At 43.1% G+C, this 19,784-nt stretch overlaps 1 protein-coding gene across 2 annotated transcripts in view; it reads left to right on the top strand.

The window, feature by feature from the left end:
- Positions 1-19,784, top strand: part of LOC112925484 (UDP-glucuronosyltransferase 1A1) — a 91,722-nt gene that overhangs the window by 17,518 nt on the left and 54,420 nt on the right. The window contains exon 1 of one of the 2 annotated variants that reach the window (XM_026006220.2): positions 17,954-18,947. The exons of the other annotated variant lie outside the window; for it this stretch is intronic. Within the exon in view, the coding sequence (XP_025862005.1) occupies positions 18,099-18,947 (849 nt within the window). The 5' untranslated portion in view covers positions 17,954-18,098. Of the gene's footprint in view, positions 1-17,953; positions 18,948-19,784 lie in introns of those variants that run through there. 2 annotated transcript variants of the gene reach the window in all.

The following is a 19,784-nucleotide window of genomic DNA, read 5'->3' as shown; positions in this document are numbered from 1 at the left end:
CACATGAGGGTTTATTAGCAAGCTCGAGCTTGGGTCCAAGTGCACCCGCCGCAGCGGAACAGGGACTTGGACCCCGAGGGGGGGGGTTCCAGCTTAGTTTTATGGGCTGGTCTAGGGGAACTCCAGAAGTGGGGGAGGAATTTCTCAAGTTCTGTTTACATTCTGATATGGGGCTTTCAAGGGCATTAAGCTCTATTCTCATTCTGATATGGAGCTTTCTAGAGTGTTAAGCTGTAAGCTGTTTTTTCCTGTAACTGAAGCAAGGTAAATGTCAGCTCTTCTTCACAGGGGCCTGAGATGGCTGTACTTGTGCTAACGCTGAACTTAAGGTGGAATGGCCTTAATTTTCTCGGCTGCCACATTTTTAACATTGTAAGAATTTGTTTAGTGACACAGATTTTTTTTAAAGATTTTATTTATTTATTCATGAGAGACAGAGAGAGAGAGGCGCAGAGACACAGGCAGAGGGAGGAGCAGGCTCCATGCAGGGAGCCCGATGTAGGACTCGATCCCAGGTCTCCAGGATCATGCCCTGAGCCACCTGGGCTGCCCTAGTGATACAAATAGAATTCCTAAAGGAGAGTTCTCTTGATGCAGTGTTTCTTGATCCTTTCGATGTGTGTGGCTTAATTGTAGCCAAGTATTTTTCACTCCCATCCGTGGTCTTCACCAGGGGATTATTTTGCCATTTTCTTGAAGAAAGCACACAGTGCCCCAGTCCCCTTTCTTATGTTCCTAGACCTTTCTCCATGTTGTCAGGTGCCATGAGTTTCAGAGAGAGAGAGAGTGAGGAATCATATCTCCCACTTGGAGGAACATTTATTTTGCCACTATTTTTTAAAAACTCAAGAAGTTGCATCTGAGATTCTCCAAACAGCTGTCACACCTTATGATCTCTATAGCCTTATGTCAATTTGGTTAAGAACTGACTTTGTTTTGGACTATCCCAAACCTGTGATGCCCAGCATGGTCTTCATTGGAGGCATCAAATGCCAGGAGGGAAAGCCATTGCCAAAGGTAAATTACCTCTTCTTTTGCATAGTAAGAATAATCTGGCTTTGGGCATTAGGAAAAAAAAAAAAAAGATTCCTACTGAACTCCAGATTTGACATTTACATTCCTTACATTTGGAGATTTTTTTTCCTGGTTGAAAGAATTCTTTTGTGCCATTTTATTGATTCGTGCATTAGCAAATCTTATAAAGTTGCCCTCTTTGACGTGCATATATATACAATTGATATAGTTGTATATAATTTCTAGGGTGCATTTTGTAGTATCATCCTTTGGAAACTACTGAAAAACACAGTAAGAAGTGAAATTTCACTTTTTAAAAATTCTAATGCCATCTCTTTTAGGAAAATGCCCTTAGCAGTTTTGTATGCTGCTTTTCTTTTCCCATTTCTGAAATTATATATATATACACACACACACATATATCTAATGTAAATTGTCACATCTATATTATTAATATAAAATATAGTAATTGATTGGACATATTGTTCTTTACCTTGCTCTTTTTTTAAAAAAAAGATTTTATTTTTTTATTCACGTGAGACAGAGAGAGAGAGGCAAAGACCTAGGCAGAGGGAGAAGAAGGCTCCTTGCAGAGAGCCTGATGGGAGACTAAATCTGAGCCAAAGGCAGAGGCTCAACCACTGAGCCACTTAGCCATCCCCCTTGCTCTTTTCACTTTCTAATAAATCATTAACATCTTTATAGTCAGCCTATACAAATCTGTCACATTCTTTTTAATAATAAAATTCTTTATTTTGGGTACACTATAGTTCATTCAACTCATCCATACTGATAGATATTTAAGCTTTTCCCACTGTTTCCTTTATAAGCAAGACTATACTAAACATTCTTAAATAATTTCTTTGCATGCTCACATTTCCACATTCTTACATTCTTTCTCTTCTCTCTGTAGGCTGAATGTCCTTAGGAGTAGGGCTTGCTGGGCCATATGGTACACGCATATTACCTTTAATTAATTAATTAATTTAATTAATTAATATTTAATTAATATATTTAATTAATTTGAGAAATTGCTTTCAAAAGATTGAACATTCTGACACTTTGATGAACAGTACATGAGAGCTCTAGTTTTTCCATACCCTCTCCAGCTTTAGATGTCGTCAGACTTTCAAAACTCTTTTAACAAAAAAAATTCTACATAGCTGCTTTGATTTTCATACATAGATTGGTCACTTGATTTCATCTTTTGGGAATTATGTATTCACCTTCTTTAGTCGTTTGTCTAGAGCCATTTGTCTTTTTATAGCTAATGACTGTAAGTCTCTTGAGTAGTAGGACTATTAATATTAACACTTTTTATGTATTGCAAATATTTTTTGACTACTCTTTATCTTTTGTCATATAGAGTTTTCTTTTTTGGTTAGTGAAACTTGTTACCATTTTTCCTAGTGGTTTCTGGATTTCACCAAGCCTGAGATATATAAACATTTTTTCCATACTATGTTTTAGTATTTTTAATTCTTCCAGTGTTAATACGTTTATTACAGTGAAGAATTTACATGGTATAAAGATCTAACATTATTATTTTTCTAGATAGTCCATTGTCCCAACATCATGTAATGAAGAAATCCATTCTTTATCTGTTGAAATGCATCTTTATCATATTTTAAATTTCCAGATTTATTTACTTTTTTTTTAAAAGATTTTATTTATTTATTCATAGAGACACAGCTAGAGAGAGAGGCAGAGACACAGGCAGAGGGAGAAGCAGGCACCACGCAGAGAACCCGATGCAGGACTCAATCCCGGGTCTCCAGGATCACGCCCTGGGCTGCAGGCAGCACTAAACCGCTGCGCCACCAGGGCTGCCCTTATTTACTTTTTTGAACTCTACTTTTGAACTCTCAGTTTTGTTCTATCAATTTATTTATTTACTCATGTGCCAGTATCATATTTTTATTGTAGTAGCTCTAGAGTCTGTTTTAATATATAATAAGGAAATCCCCATAGTCACTATTTTTTCTCTATTTTCTTGGTGATTCTTGTTTTTGCTTCTCTTTCACAAAATTGCAAATTGCTTTGTCTAGTTTCAAAAATAAAATAATAGGGTTCTGTTTATATGACAAAAAGGTCTTTGTTAATTTGAGAAAGATTGACATCTTTTTGCTTTGATGTTTTCCTACTTAGAGTTGTAATATTTGTCTTTATTCAGATCTTACTTTATGTGTATTAACAAAAGTTTGCAGTTTACTTTATATGCCTTTCACTTTTCTTGTAACGTTTATTCCTAGGCATATTACTATTTTTGAAACTATTGTGAATAGGGCATTTTTTCATTGCTATTTTGAAGTGATTTTTAGTAATCGATTTTTAGTATAAAAATTTTTAGTAATTTTTAGTATAAAGTAATGTATAGCTTTGGTTTTTGCACGTTTATCTTCTATCTAACCACACTCTTAATTTCTCTTCTTAGTTTCTAAGACTCTTAGGTATACAATATCATCTTCCTGTAGTAATCCTTCCCCGTATTCATGCTTCTTATTTTGCTTTATTGGAGCATGTACCTTCAAAACATTGTTGAACAATTAGTTCAGAACAATTATTTATTTTTTTAAACTTTATTTATTTATGATAGTCACAGAGAGAGAGAGAGAGAGAGAGGCAGAGACACAGGCAGAGGGAGAAGCAGGCTCCATGCAGGGAGCCCGACGTGGGATTCGATCCCGGGTCTCCAGGATCGCGCCCTAGGCCAAAGGCAGGCGCTAAACCGCTGCACCACCCAGGGATCCCCAGAACAATTATTTGATAGTTCCTGAATAATGTTAAATAGTTGGTCTGGCCAGTTTGATTTGGGATTCAGTCCCTGCAATTGACAAGGTCTTGACAAATACAAGAGTAAGATTCCTGGTGAATACATTGCAACTAAATCCAGATGAAATATCTTATGGTATATTTCAGTTAATTATTTTATTAGGGACGTATTGTACATTTTATCTACTGATCTGGCTGTTGAAGGCTCAGTAAATTGTAAAAGTCACATTTTCCCATATAGTGGGAACCTGATTTTCCCCGTTGAACTAAACAGTGGCTAGGATTGGACCATGCCCTCAGTGAATCTGTATTGTGGGCATCCTGTTTATGTAACTCAGATTACCCACAGCCTGAACCACTTCTGGAAAGACAGCATTTTGTAAGGGGGCTCTGCTCACCTTGTCTTGCATACCACAGGCACCAGAATTTTCACATAGCTGGAGAAATTGTGCTCAGATTACACACACACACACACATACATATATGAAACCTAAGATGATAATGATGGGTTTATTTAGCATGACTGCAGGCAAATGAGAATGAAGGTATCTGTTGACCTGTAGGATATGCAGACTTATGTAATGCATGACATTTACCTCAAGAAATTTGGGGGGGGGGCAAAATAATCATTAAGCAATTCCATCATCCACACATTAAGAGTGAATTTAAGTGTTGTAACAGGGATCATGTTAATTTGTGTAAATTAAAGATGTTGCATCAGAGATTGGTAAATTTTTTAAAACATTTATTTTATTTTTTTATTGGAGTTCAGTTTGCCAACATATAGCATAATACCCAGTGCTCATCCCGTCAAGTGCCCCCCTCAGTGGTAAACTTTTTTGTCAAGGGCATGAAGGTAAATATTTTAGACTTTGTAGCATCATATTCCATCTGTATCTTGTAAACTTTTTGTCTGTTTGTTGGCTTGTTTGTTTACTGCTCTTTAAAAATATAAAATCCATTCTTAGCTCATGAGCCATACAAAAATAGGTTGCTCAGATTTTTCTATCCCTTTGGAGGTGGAGAACAAGATTTCTGGGCTCCTTCAGGGAAAAGTCAGAAATGAGAAGACTGAAGAAGAAGGGGGATCTAGTAAGAAAACATAAGTTTTAGATAAATGGTAATACTTTATTATCCCTGAAAAAAGCCATTGCACCACCAGGTCATGAAAGTCTATTAGTAAATGAATGCTACTGGTACAAAGCAGGGTTACTGAATTTGAATTTAGAGCACTCAAGAGGTAACCGAAGTGCTTCTGATCAGCTGTGGGATCATGACTGGTGTTTGCAGTTTTTTTTTTAAGATTTTATTTATTTATTCATGAGAGACACAGAGAGAGAGGCAGAGACACAGGCTCCATGCAGGGAGCCTGATGCAGGACTCGATCCCAAATCCTGGGATCATGCCCTGGGCCCAAGGCAGGCACTTAACCACTGAGCCACCCAGGTGTCCTTGTGTTTGCAGTTATTTTTAAAGAAAAGTACTGTGATTGGATGCAGAGGTCATGTTTCTCCTAATACAATTGGGGTTGCAACATCCCCATTCATACATCTTTCCATCAATAACAAATACATGGAAGTAGGATAATTTTGTAATGCTCTTGACTCCCAGGTACCCCTATTTTAGGATTTGCACATGTCCCTGAGCATTTTGTAATGCTCTTGACTCCCAGGTACCCCTATTTTAGGATTTGCACATGTCCCTGAACCCAAAGTTAATGGGGTCTTTGACTGGCTCATTTGACTCCCTTTCTCTTTGGTTTTTTACTTCTGGCTTTTCCCTGGGGGCAGGGACAGAGACCTTGTCCCTCACTCCAAAAGGATGGGACATTTCCTGGGTCACATCATTGGGCTTTCTGTCTGCTGCACATCCCAGCAGTGCTTCAACTAGTGCTTCCTGAAGGTAGAAAACAAAAGGCTTTTCTTTCTTCCTGAAAAGACACTCATTTCCATAGACTTTGTTGGGAAGCTATCAGGCATGTTACTAAGAGATGTTGCAGTGTGATGATCCTACACTGACATTTTCCAGACAGACTTGCATTGGGGATGCAATGGAACTAGGTCTGTGCTACAGCTGGGAGGGCCAGAGGAGCTCTGGTCCAGGGCACAGAGTCGGGAAGTGGAAATGCCCATATGGTGCGTGGATGTGCACAGAAAGGGGAACGTGGAACCCCATGGCCAGGGAAATCTGGGAGGGCTCCAGAGACGAGATGATTCAAAGCTGGGACGGGAAGCCTATCTGGAAAAGTGGAAGGAGTGTCTGACCTTACAGATAGGCCTGCCTTGAACTTTTATGGTCTCTTGGACATAGGCCAGTGGCCCCTTGAACACTCAGTCTCAGCCCAGCCTGGCCTCTCTTCAAGCTAGATCAGAAGTGGGGCACACAGCAGCCTTGGAGAGGTGGGAAGAAGTAAGAGCTAACCTTTCTTTAGAGTGGCCGTCAGGTACCTGGGCCTAGAAGCAGAGGGAGTCTGAGCCCAGGGGTGTCAGTGGTGTCCTGAGTTGAGCTCATATTAACTTGGAATTGCTGCTGATACACCCAGGCTGGTAGAAGCCAGGTAAAGGCTGCCCAGAGGCACCTGTTTGTGGCTGTTGTATGGTAATGGGGCCGCAGGCGGCTCTAAATCCTGCTGCCATGGCTCCTTAGGCAGTTGTTAGTAAGCCAGCTGGCAGAGCAGTGCCACCCTCATCCTGTCTGGCATCGTTTGCCTGTCTTCTCTGCTGGAAGAGCTCCCCTGGAGGCCAGGGTTGAGCCTCCATCTTTTTGTTTTTTCCTTAATCTATTTCATTTTTAGGAGAAATTTTAGATTCACAGCAAAGTTGAGTTGAAGAGGCAAAGGCACACCATATACCCTGGATCCTTATTGGCCCCTAAAGTCAAGTCCTATGCTCTTAACCCTACACGTTCTCAGCAGATGGTTGGTAAGTAAGTGACTTGTCAGCCACCAATGGGAAACTGAAATCATGCTCTTTAGGCCTCTCAACATTAGGCTTGGCTTTCTGCTCTTGGTAAGAACAGGCTGTGGTTCTCTTGATGGCAAGGAGATCAAGTTGCAGGATTCTGAGAGGCTGAGCCTCCCTGTTTGCTCTGTATCAGTGAAAGTGCCAAGCACCACCTGTTTACCACCTGCATCCTTGCCCTCTACCCTGGGATAAGATCCCAAATGCTTTCCAAACCAGTGCTATACTGGATCACTCAGAGGATTTTAGAGATGTGTAAAGCCATATATGATTTCATAGCTACCTACTATATAGAGATCCATAAAATATATTGAACCATATACAGTTTTGTATGTTTGGCTATTCATATCTTCAAATATTTTAAAATTTTATGGTTTTATATATCTATTAAAGGGTGTATATGTATGAAAGGCTTTAATATATGTAAAAGGTTATATATTTATAAATGTGCTTCTATTTTTGCAACATATATTTATAAATATAATTTTAAAGTAAGTTTATTCTTGCTTTATACCCAATGTGGATTTTGAACCCATGACCCTGAGATCGAGTCACATACTAAAAAAAAAAAAAAAAAAAAAAAAGAGTCACATGCTTTCCTGACAGAGCCAGCCAGGTGTCCCAAAGTAAGCATAATTATTTATGAGGAATTCTGATCCTATAGAGGAATTCTGAAATTAAGTAGACTCCCTTAACAAAAAAACACTGGATATGGCATAACTGCAAAAGTCCATTTTTATCAAAAGACCTATGGACATTGCATATTTCTCCTGCCTTGTTTCAGATGGGCAACATGTCTCTTGGAAAAAGCACATAGTTTGTTGTACCTTGCTTGAGAACAGGAGTCATAGTCTCATCTGTCTGATAGAAGAAAACATAGCCAGATGATAGTGTGTTATGCACATGTGCATTTTAGTGTGTGCATGTGTGTGTTTGTAGTCCCGTGTCTCAAGTGCCATGAGGGAGATTTTCCTAAGAGTCTCCTACAACAAAATCTCCTTTAATCTGTCCAGGGGAGTTATATTCAGGGATGTAATTAAATACTTTCACATGGATGGCAGATTATCATTCAGGAAAACACTAAAGTAGTTTTAGTGGGGGAAAAAATCATTTCCAGAATTTTTCAATTTTTAGTGAGTTCTAACAGAATTGATTACTGGGTCCAGCTAGAAAGAATTCAGTCTGAGTCTATACAATTCAGGGCAGTTGCTCTAGCTCTGGAGAAATGGAAACAGGAAAAGTTTATGCATGCTTCTTCATTTCTCTCAGCTTCTGGCTTCATCCCAAAAGTCAAATTCAAATTCAAATGGATCTGTTAGTGGGGAAACCCAGAACCTCTCACTAAGATTATTTATTTCAACTTTTTATTATCAAAGTCTTCAAACATGCACAAAAGGAGAGACTGTAGAATAATTAACACCCATATATTGATCCCTAGGTTAAATAATTTTCAATATTTTAAGTATTTTGCTGTACTAATTCATCTATCCCATTGTCTCTTTCTTAAATTTTTTGACTTCTTTAATTCTTTTTAAATTAAAAAAATTTTTAAAATTCATTTATTTATTTGAGAGATAGAGAGAGAACAGTGTGGGGGGAGAAGGGCAGAGGGAGAGAGAGAATCTCAAGCAGACTCCCCACTGAGTGTGGAGCCCAATGCAGGGCTCGAGCTCATCATCCTTAGATCATGACCTGAGCTGAAATCAAGAGTTGGATGCTTAACCAACTCAGCCACACAGGAATCCCTCCTTGACTGTTATTTTTTAAAGGAAGTTCTTGACGTGTCATTCCATCCCCAGACTTCACCAAATATAAAAAATAAGGAAAATTTTGTTATTACATAGCTGCAGTATCATGATCACACCTAACAAAATCAATAATTCTTTAACATTATCTAATTTCTAGACTATTTGTTAAATTTCCCCAGTTATCTCTGTATCTTTTAAATACAGATAAATGGAATAGAATTACAAATTTAGAAATAAACCTATACATCAGTGGCCAATTGATCTTGACAAAATGTCAAAATTGTACAGCAGTAGAAGAATAGTCTCTTCAACAAATGGTGCTGGGACAGCTGGATATCCACATACAAAGAAATGAATATCAACCCTCGCCTGACACCATATATAAAAATTAAAATGGATCAAAGACCCAAATATAAAAGGCAAAACTATTAAACTTTTAGAAGAAAATATTGAACTAAATCTTCATGACCTTACTTACATTTGGCAATGGTTTCTTAAGTATAACACCAAAAGTACAAATAACAGACAAGGAAATTGATAAACTGGACTTTACCAAGATGAATGACTTTTATGCGCACACAATTAAGAGCATGAAAAGACGACCCATAGAATGGGCGAAAATATTCACAAGTCACATATTTGATAAGATTCTGGTATCCAAAATAGGTAAAGAACTCGAATGACCCAATTAAAAACAGACAAAGACTTGGAATATAGACATTTTTCCAAAGAGGATGTATGAATGGCCGAGAAGTACAGGAAAAGATGCTCATCATTAGGTACTAGACAAATGCAAATCAATATCGCAATGAGATACCAATTCATGCCTGATATGAATATACTTTAAAAAAGAGGGGGGGGGGGATAAGAATTGACAAGAATGTGGACAAGCTAGAACCCTCATCCATTGTTGGTGGGAACATAAAACGATGTAGCTGCTGTAGAGAACAGTTTGGTAGTTCCTCCAAAAGTTAAACGTAGAACTACTGTATGACCCAGCAATTCTGCTCCCAGGTATGTATCTAAAGAATTGAAAACAGGTACTGAAACCGAAGCTTCTATAGGCATGTTCGTAGCAGCACTGTTCGTAATAGTGAAAAGGCAGAAACAACCCAAATGTCTTTCAAGTGGTGAATGGATACACATAATGCCGTCTATTCATATAGTGGAATATCACTCAGCCGTAAGAGTGGATGAAGACCTGATATCTGCTCTGTAATATGAATAAACACTGAAAATGCGATGCTCAGTGAAGGAACCCAGACACGAAGGGCCATATGTGCTATGATTCCATTTTGGTGAAGTACCCAGAATAGACAAGCCCACAGATAGAACACAGATGAAGGGTCGCCAAAGGCTCAGGAGAGGGGGAAATGGGGAACGGCTGCTTAATGGGGAACAGATTTCCTTTAGGGCGATGAAAACGTCCTGGAACCAGACAGTGGTGATGGTTACATGGCGCTGTGGCTGAACTAAATGCTACCAAATTGTCTGCTTCAAAATGATTATGATGAATTTCATGTCATGTGAATTTGACCACAATTTTCTTATAAAGGGAAATGATGTCTTTCAGCAGCTGGTTTGTTTGAACAGAATACAAACACGCTTCCTATGTTGCATCATTTCTTCTAACACTCCATTAATCTGTAACAGTTCCCTCCCCTTTCATAACGGCTGTACCTTTTTGTAGTTAACTGGGTCAGGTGTCCTGGAGGATACTCCCTCTTCCAGTCTGTGTCATTGCTCTCTGGCGGCAGTGTGGAAGCTGTTCTTGGAAACTGGAAGGTGGTGTGGGTTTGACGGATCCAGGTTCCACTGTTTGACAGGCACACTTCATCCACAGTGGGGTGTACTTCGTATTGCATCACGCCGGAAGGTACCTGGCTCTTCGAGTGGAGAGTCACATTGTCGTGTGTCTGCTTTGGCTTCCTGGCGGTCCTGAGGGACCCAAGACCGGGTGACCAAGCCTGGGTCATACTGGACAAGTGTGAGCCAATAATCTTTTGGTTTGGACTTGGGCCCCCAGGGCATGGTTGGCACAGTTGACGAAGCTTTGTGCCATCTAGCCTCTGCCCACCCCTCTGTTGCGTCTTTTCCCCTGTTCCTATTCCAGCCACACTGCGTGCTTCTGGTCTCTCACCCACCACGTTCCGCCGGGCCTCAGGCCTGCTATCACCTTTCCTTCCAGCACTTACCACAATGGCAATTAATGAAGTCTTCAACAACACTGTGTGGTGTCTGTTATACCCCTGTGTGCTATCAGCTCCACGAGGGCAGGAACCACATCTGGCTTTTCCGTTGCCCTGTCCCTCGGTGCTGGTGCTGAAGGATCGAGGCCTTGGGAGATTGTTGAAAGAGGAAGAAAGGCAGGTGTCCCGAGTCAGACTCCTTAGCTTGTGGATTTTACCCTCCTGTTAGGAGCACAAAGCACCTTGCAGGACAGAACAGGTGGAAGTGCTGGCCCGTGTTTTATGTTTCTGTCAAACCGCTTTCCAAAAATTCGCATCTACTCTTCGAGGCCTCCCATTGTGAGGGAGCAGGGCAGAGCAGATTGGTCACCTCAGGGAGCCACCTGGTAAGTGAGAAATTGCCAGTGGCTGGGAGGACTTTTAGGAACAAGAGAGTCCACCTGTGCTTGCAAGTTGTTATCTCTGTGCTGCATTGATACAGCTCCCTCCTTAGGGACCCTTGACCTTCATGAAGGTTTTGCTTTGAGAAACAGCCTGGCATTGAGAATTGCTTCGGGGGTGGCATCAAGGGACTGGGTCCCTTGTTTGATTTGAAATAAAAGGATATCTGGAAGACAGAGAAGAGAAGACCAGGAATCAGCAAGAGCTTCATTCAGGAGTCAGAAGGTTTAGGGGAAGGGCCTGGGACTCTTGGCAGGGTGTGTCATCTAGACCATGAGGAGCAAGATGATCTCAGCTGATAAGCGCATAGAACCGACTCTAGATTTCAGAAAATCCCTCTGCATACATTTCTCCTTTGCCATCTCCTCCACCCTTTTTGCTTTTCCTCTCTATTCTGTTCCTCTTCTCCATCTCCTTTCCCACCCATGTCTTTCCTCTCTGTGTCATCTCCTCACCTTGAGCCCTGCCACCAGGGCTCCGAAAGGAAGGATGTGCACGGGCGGGCTCATGCCTGGAGGCTGTGGGGGGTTAATAAGGAAGCAGTAAAGCTGAGCCTCCAGTCATGGTTTAGACGCCGGAGGACTTGGAGGACGTACATTACAGGGTCTGAGCATGAGCTCTGGAGCCATCCCAGCCTGGGTTCATAAACACGCCAGCTCTTTCACGTGGCAGCAACCGGAGTTCCTAAGTGGGTGAAATAGGGATAACGCAGTACCACCACGCAGAGCTCTTTTCCAGACTAAATGCAACAGTGCATGGGATGCGGTAAAGAATCGGTGATAGCCATAATTGGCTGGGGCACAGATCATTTCCAACCTCCATGATATTAGGCACATGATCAGATATCAATAATCCCTTCTTGTTGGGAGGCTTTCATGAATTAACTTAACCCTCTGATGGGTGGACTATCCCCTTAGGGAGAGTTTGCAAATTAAATATACCAAAAGCTAAGGAATGTTAATATTACTAGCAGCCCCATTCCACACACACATAATGAAACTGAGGCAGAGAGAGGTTGAGAGGCCTGCCCATGGTCACATCTCTAAAACGCAAGGAAGCCAGGACTTGAACACAGACAGATGTTCTTTTTTTCTTTTAATTGAGATACAATTCATGTATCATAAAGTTTGTGTGTTTAAAAAATGTGCAGTTAGGTGGTCTTTAGTATTTTCAAGGTATGAGCAACCATCGTCATTCATTCCAGGCCATTTCATTGCCTCCAAATGAAACCCCTGCCCACTGGCAGTCACTGCCATCCCTCCAGGCCTTAGAAACCACTCATCTGCCTTCTGTCTTCATGGATTTGCCTATTCTGGACATTTCGCAGAAACAGAATCACCCAGTATGTGGACCTCTGTGATTGGCTTCTTTCACTTTGTTTTCAAAATTCATCTGTTTTATAGCACAAAAGCAGTACTTCATTTCTTTTTATGGCTGAATAATATTCCGTTGTATGGACCTCACATTTTGCTCATTCTTCAGTGTCTGGACACTGAAGAATGTGTCTTCAGTGTCTGGACACTGTTCAGTGTTTGGGTTGTTTCTATTTGATGGCCATGATGAGCAATGCTGCTGTGAACGTTCAGGTACACACGAACCTGAGCTCGGACCTTCTGATGTTGGAGCCCAGGTGCCTAACCTTGCTTGACTGCCTCCCTGTGTAGACTTGAAACTTCTCAGGGAACATCATGCCCCTGGTCTCTAGGGAATATTAGATGCAGGGAAATTTACTGAGGGTGATCTTGACTTACATCACATGGTTTCTAATCACTCAGTGGACATGGCATTTGTTTGCTTTGTGTTGTTACAGACAAACAGGCAGGTGCCTCCTTCCCTCTTTTTTGGTTATTTAACTATCACAAAAGGTCCGTCATTGAACAAATATCTGTGTGTGAGGCTTGCTGCCCAGTAGGGGAGGCAGATGTTTATCAATTACAAATCATGAAACATGCTTTGAAGGAAAAGGAAGTTTTTTTTTTTTAAGGATTTATTTATTTACTTTAGAGAAAGAGAGAGAGAGAAAGAGTGAGGATGAGTGGGAGGGGCAAAGGGAGAGAGAGAGAGAGAGAGAGAGAGAGAGAGAGACTTTCAAGCAGACTCCCCACTGAGCACAAAGCCTTATCCTGAGGCCTCATGACCCTGAGATCTTGACCAGAGCTGAAATCAAGAGTTGGATGCTCAACCAACTGCACCACCCAGGCACCCCCAAAAGTAAAGGGTTTATTTATTTATTTATTTATTTATTTATTTATTTATTTATTTATTCATGAGAGACAGAAAGAGAGAGAGGCAGAGGCACAGGCAGAGGGAGAAGGAGGCTCCCTCCATGGAGACAAATTTGGGACTCAATCCCAGGACCCCAGCATCACAACCTGAGTCAAAGGCAGATGCTCAATCACTGAGCCACCCAGGCATCCCAAGGAAAGAGTTTAAAGAGAACTGATAATAGCAGACTTGCAGGCTGAGGAGGAGCAATCTTGGGTGAAGTTGGGGAAGGGTGTGCCAAGCAGAGGAGCAGGTGAGACACGAAGCCTCATAGTGCAAGGTCTTTAATGTTTGGAACCCGGGCATGTTCTTCCTCCTTTACCCCGTGTTTGTGGGTCTCTTTACTCTAGTAAATACAAGCAAGTGGAAATCTTATTGACTACGTCCTTTGAGTAGTCCCTTTGTCATGGCTAGTGGCCATGACACTCCTCACTACTCCAGGCTTCTGGAACCACCACCCATGTCAATGCAAACCTCCCTGAGTGGGGATAGACACAGTCCTTACAGTAGGACAAGTGCCCATTGGGGATGTCTGGCCAGGTAAGCCATCTTTCTCTGGACTGCCATGTCCCAGCCATGGATGGTCCAGACTTGACCATGTTGGACTTGCACCAGGACCTGGGCACAGAGCACAGAGCACAGAGCACTGATTTCTGCAGCCTACCCAATGGATTAAACTGCCCCAGGATCCCACATTACATACACTGTCGTATCACTTGATGAGCTGAACCATAGCGGACCATTCAAACATAGACATATTTGTGTAGTTATTTAATAAAACATTTATTAATTTGATTGTGCCATTTTTTGTACTCTGCATTTAGCAAATGTCCTTTTTTCAGGTCCCAAGCACTTTTCAGATGCTTTTAAATCTTGTAGGTCCAGGCTCCGTTCTCATAGGTTGTGGGTGATTGGAGGGCCAACCTTTCTAAACACCTCCTGCTCCTATTATGTCATCACCTCCATGCACACCTATGATTCCCCCTGTATGCAAAATGCCAGGTGTCCTCCACTGACCTTTTTGGGAAATCCCAGGATCTACCTCCTTCTCCCCACTAATACATGGCCATGTCCCAAGGGGGTCTGCAGGAATCCCCGAGAAGATACTGGCCTTTGCCCAGACTCTTCATGATGCCTGAAGACAGGTCAAGCTCCACATGGCCAGGGCAGTTCCTACCAGCTTATGTTTAGGATCTCTGCAACCACTGGGACTGACAGACCGACCCACTGGATTCACACACACACACACACACACACACACACACACACACACACACACCATTCTTAGGAATAGCCCAAATAGCCCAATCTCAGAAGGAGGATTAGAAATGTTTTCTTTTCTTTTTTTTTTTTTTTAAGATTTTCTTTATTCACGAGACATATACACACACACACACACACACACAGACAGAGAGAGAGAGAGAGGCAGAGGGAGAAGCAGGCTCCATGCAGGGAACCTGATGAAGGACTTGATCCCAGGTTTCCAGGATCATGCCCTGGGCCGAAGGCAGGTGCTAAACTGCTGAGCCACCCAGGGATCCCCTAGAAATGTTTTCTAAAGCTCTCTTAATTTGCAAGACATCTCTCTAGTGATGTTTTGCAAAGTGAGGTTAGTTCCTTTCCTTCATCTCCTTCCCCCAATGTATTGTGGGCCTGCTAGGAATGAGAATGGACGCCCTCCTTCCCATCCCCCGGAAGTTATGTGCTTCTCCCAGGCTTCTTGTTTAACAACACAAAGACCAGAGCAAGGCTTTGCTAGGAAGAGCCCAGGCCAAGGTCCTCAGCAGAATGGGGGTCTGGTGTGAAGCAGTTGAGGTTTATAGCACATCTGGCTTCTCCTATGTCTACATACTTGTGTAAGTCTTTCTGCCTCCCCGTGTACTGCTCTTAGAAAGGACCTGTTTAATTCACCCCTGCCCTGGAGGGATGGACCTACTCTGTGCTCACTTTGTAACCATCTTGGGGTCTTATTGCGATCTAGATGGAGTCAAACCAGAATGCTGCCCTCCTCTTGGCTCTGATCATTGTGAATGGAAATCCTGCTGGTATCCCTCCCTGTAGGTTACAATGAATTTGCATCTTGGCTGCAAATTCCCAGGGCCAGCCCTGTGCTTGAGATAATCCCTTCCATGCCACTCCTCAGGCTCCTCCTGCTTTCCAAGATCCCAGCATGCCTCCAGAGTCATTGGGCATGGGTTATGACAAGACCTTGTGTGACAGTTCAGTTGTGCGTGACTAGCTGTGGGCGAGTCTGTTCTAGCCAGGAACCACCTTTCACTTGCACAGCCCCATATCCACATCTATCACCCTCTTGGAACTCCCTCAATCATGTGGTATATCAGGCAGTAGAAACGTGATCTTCTCTCTGGATCTCAGTTGAGTAACCTGAGAGTCAGGAGATGGGTCATGTCCCAGGCTGACAGGTGGCAGGGCTGGAAGGGGAGTCCAGGCCCATTTGTTTAGTCTTCTATCTGGGCGCTCACTGGCACAATTGCCTTTGAAAAAAAAAATCCCCTGATCTAGAACAGTGATTCTCAAAGTGTAGAAATGGGGGGATTCCCGAAGGCCTTTCAGGGGATCCCTGAAGTCAAACGATTTCATAATACTGCTGAGATGTTACTTGCTTTTTCTATTTCATCTTCTCACCATGGTACTGTGGAGTCTTCCAAAGGCACCGCGACACATGGTATTGCAAAGGCATAGTGCGGAGGTGGGTAGCAGAGTCCCTCCGTCATGGACAAAGTCAGACATTAAAGGGGCTTGCTTGCAGAACGTGTGAAACAGTGTTCCGCCTCCGACTAATTTTTTGTTTGTTTGGGGAAATATAGTACTTTTTCCCTAAAGTTGTCAGTCATGTTAACTTGTCTTGGGTTTAGTCTTGTTACCGTAAATGAATGAGGAAGTTCCTTTTTATATGTGTTGATTTCAGTTTCTAAAACGGTTCATCTGAGTAGACATGACCCACACAAACAAAAGTTTTCTAGGGTCTTCTATCATTGCTAAGAGTGTTAAGGAGGCCTGAGACGGTAAAGGTTTGGGAATGGCGGATCTAGAAGGGGCCAATTCTGTATTTCCTTCTGAGCTGCGGAAGTTCCCTAAAAATGCCCTTTCCATAGGTGGCAAGCTCAGTTTCTCGCCCGTGCAAGGATAATCGGACGTGTACTTTGGGGTTTGAATTGGGTGAGATGATAGATGGGTGCTATGGGTTAACTCGTGTCCCTGGAAAGACATACACAGGGCGAAGGGTGAACGTGAAGGTAGAGCTGAAGTGATGCCTGTCTACCCCCTGTAACGCCAAAGATCACCGGCAAACCACCAGAAGCTAGGAGAGAGGAACGGATGCTGCCTCGGAACCTCCAGAATGATTCAACTCTGCTGATGCCTTGGCCTCAGACTCTGGCCTCCAGAACTATGGGAAGAAATTTCCGTCGTTGAGCCAGCCAGTGTGTGATACTTTGTTGCAGAGACCCCAGGACCCGAGACAATGGGAACCTGTTCTGCAAACCAGAAAGTTCTGTAGGTGTCAGAGGTCCTGATGTTAGAGCCTCCTTTTTGTTCTGGGTACAGGCTGGTCAGTTGCTACCGTTAAATGCCTTGGCATCTGAAGCCTTCCCATTGTTTGATATTTCTACATTTTCTTCCCTTTTGATTTTTCCACCTCCTCTTCTCTCCCACTTTATTCCTCCTATACTCTTGTGTTTACAGTGCAGAATTGGTTCTTTCACTTGTTGCGACTTCTTAGGGGCTACTTTCCAATCACCAGGGTGCCTCTTAGTCTGTAGCATATAGATCCCAGCTGCCTCATGACAGCTCCCGAGAGGGAGCCTCTCGGTGGGACCTGTCCCAGGCACCCACAGGTTACAGATTGACTCACTAATCTCACAGCCTCCCCTCCCACCCCGGGCAGGGGGAGGTACAGATGCCACCCCTGTTTGAGGGATGGGGAGTTCAGGTACAGAGCGGTGGGGGTTGCACAGCTTGGAAGGGCTAGGCTGACTCCAAAATCTTTGCTTTTAATTACAGTCAGTGTGGGAATTTGGTGTTAGAGTGACTATCTTCAGGATTAGAGTCTGGCTTCTGATGGAACAGGAAACTCCCAGTAACAGTGGTTGACCCAAGAGAAGTGGGGAGCTAGATCGGACTCCCCTCTGCCCCTTCAGCTTCATGCTGCCCACCTTTTAATCCAGCTATCGCTGTGGTAACCAGGTCACCGGAGTGTGGAGTCAGCAGCTCCATCGTGTTGTTTCAAGTCTTGAATTTGGCATCTGTTGACACATGCTTTCTGAGATACGTCGAGGAAGTGGCGAAGTGCTAAGAGCTATTCGTCTGCGGGCATCGTGACCATGCAGGGGATCCAGGAAGCTCAGGGCAGGGGACTGCTGCCAACCTCCAGGGGCCTCCCAAGCTGTCCTCAAAATATGACTGAGTTTGGGGTGGAGAGACAGAACGGTGGAGAAAAAGAGAAAGATAAACCCAAAAGCTCAGCTGAAAGCTGATAAGGGACCTCATTGGCTCGAGATGGCTATGTGTATAAAAATGGTTAAATATTAATTTAGGTTCTTTTAAAACAAAGGGCAAAATTCAGAGCAAGGTGAGGTAGGCAGGGGCTGTGAAGAGAACGAGTTAGTTTAGGGAAAATAGCCAGGAGTCCCGAGAATTATTTAGAGGGGGAAACTGTTGATTCTCGTGGCTACCTGTCCTCCCCCCAGATGGCTCGCCTCCTTCATTTGTTTCAAAAGGTTTTCTTCCTAGTGCTCTGGGGGGAGGCTGTAGGTGACAAGCTTCTGGTGGTCCCTCAGGACGGAAGCCACTGGCTCAGTATGGAGAACATAGTTGAGCTCCTCAGTGAGAAGGGGCATGACATTGTGGTGCTGGTGCCAGAAGTCAATTTGCTTCTGAAGGAATCCAAACACTACACGAGACAAATCTACTCAGTGCCATTTGGCCAGGAAGAGTTGGAGAACCGTTACCGCTCTTTTGGAAAGAATCACTTTGCTGAGAGATGGCTCCTGAACGCTGCTCAGATGGAGTACAGAAATAGCATGCTTGTGATTGACATGTGCTTCACCAACTGCCAGAGCCTTCTGGAGGACTCGGCCACGCTCAGTGTCCTCAGGCAGAGCAAGTTCGATGCCCTTTTCACAGACCCAGCTCTGCCCTGTGGGGTGATCCTGGCCGAGTACCTGGGCCTGCCCTCCGTGTACCTCTTCAGGGGCTTCCCATGCTCCCTGGAGCATACTATCAGCAGGAGCCCAAACCCTGTGTCCTACATTCCCAGGTGCTATACTCAGTTCTCAGACAAGATGACATTTCCCCAACGGGTGGGCAACTACCTCGTTAATTACCTGGAGACCTACCTGTTCTACTGTCTGTATTCAAAGTACGAAGATCTTGCATCCAATATCCTCAAGAGAGATGTGCACTTACCCACCTTGTATCGGAACGGCTCCATTTGGCTGTTAAGATATGACTTTGTGTTTGAGTATCCCAGACCAGTCATGCCCAACATGGTTTTCATTGGAGGGACCAACTGCAAGATGAAGGGAGTCCTGCCTCAGGTTAGTGGTTTTTTTTTTTTTTTTTTGGTTGCTCTGTTTCTTCATGGGCAGACATTATTCTGATGTGCTCAGTCTTCTCTCATCACTTGGCTCTTTGAGCCAACTCTCACTTGGGAGGGCTTCCTCAATGAGGAGATGCCAGGATCAGAGTAGAGGGGCGTGGTGGGGGTCTGAGGCTGAGGTTCTTTTTCTTTTCTTTTTTTTTTTAAAGATTTTATTTATTTATTTATTTATTTATTTATTTATTTATTTATGAAAGACACTGAGAGGAGGCAGAGACACAGGCAGAGGGAGAAGCAGGCTCCCTATGGAAGCCTGATATGGGACTCAATCCCAGGAACCCAAGATCCCGACCTGAACCAAAGGCAGGTACTCAACCACTGAGCCACCCAGATGCCCCAAGGCTGAGGTTCTGAATGAAGCTGAGGCTTTGGGGGAAGACAGGGTATATGCCTGACAATAAGAGGAGGTACCTTTAGCTGGGTCATCTGGGGACAGTCATGGAGCATATAAGGAGCCTTGGAAATTTCCAATCTAATCCTACACCCACCCATTGAGGAAACAGGTGAGGGCTTGACTAGGAGGACACAGAGCTGTAAGGACAGTCCAGGTGGAAACTCATTCTCCCAGTTCGGTACCATGCCTTTTTCCAGGGTCCTGAACCAGAGATCAGCAAACAATAGCCAGGGGACCAAATCTGCCCAAAGCTAAGAATGGTTTTTATTTATTTTATTTATTTTAAATTTTTTTAAAAAGATTTTATTTATTTATTCACGAGAGACACACAGAGAGAGAGAGAGAGAGACAGAGACACAGGCAGAGGGAGAAGCAGGTTCC

The sequence above is a fragment of the Vulpes vulpes genome, chromosome 9 (genome assembly GCF_048418805.1).
Source record: "Vulpes vulpes isolate BD-2025 chromosome 9, VulVul3, whole genome shotgun sequence".
Lineage (NCBI taxonomy): Eukaryota > Metazoa > Chordata > Mammalia > Carnivora > Canidae > Vulpes > Vulpes vulpes.
Note: the sequence above shows the minus strand (reverse complement) of the source record. Positions and strands in the feature narration are given on the sequence as shown.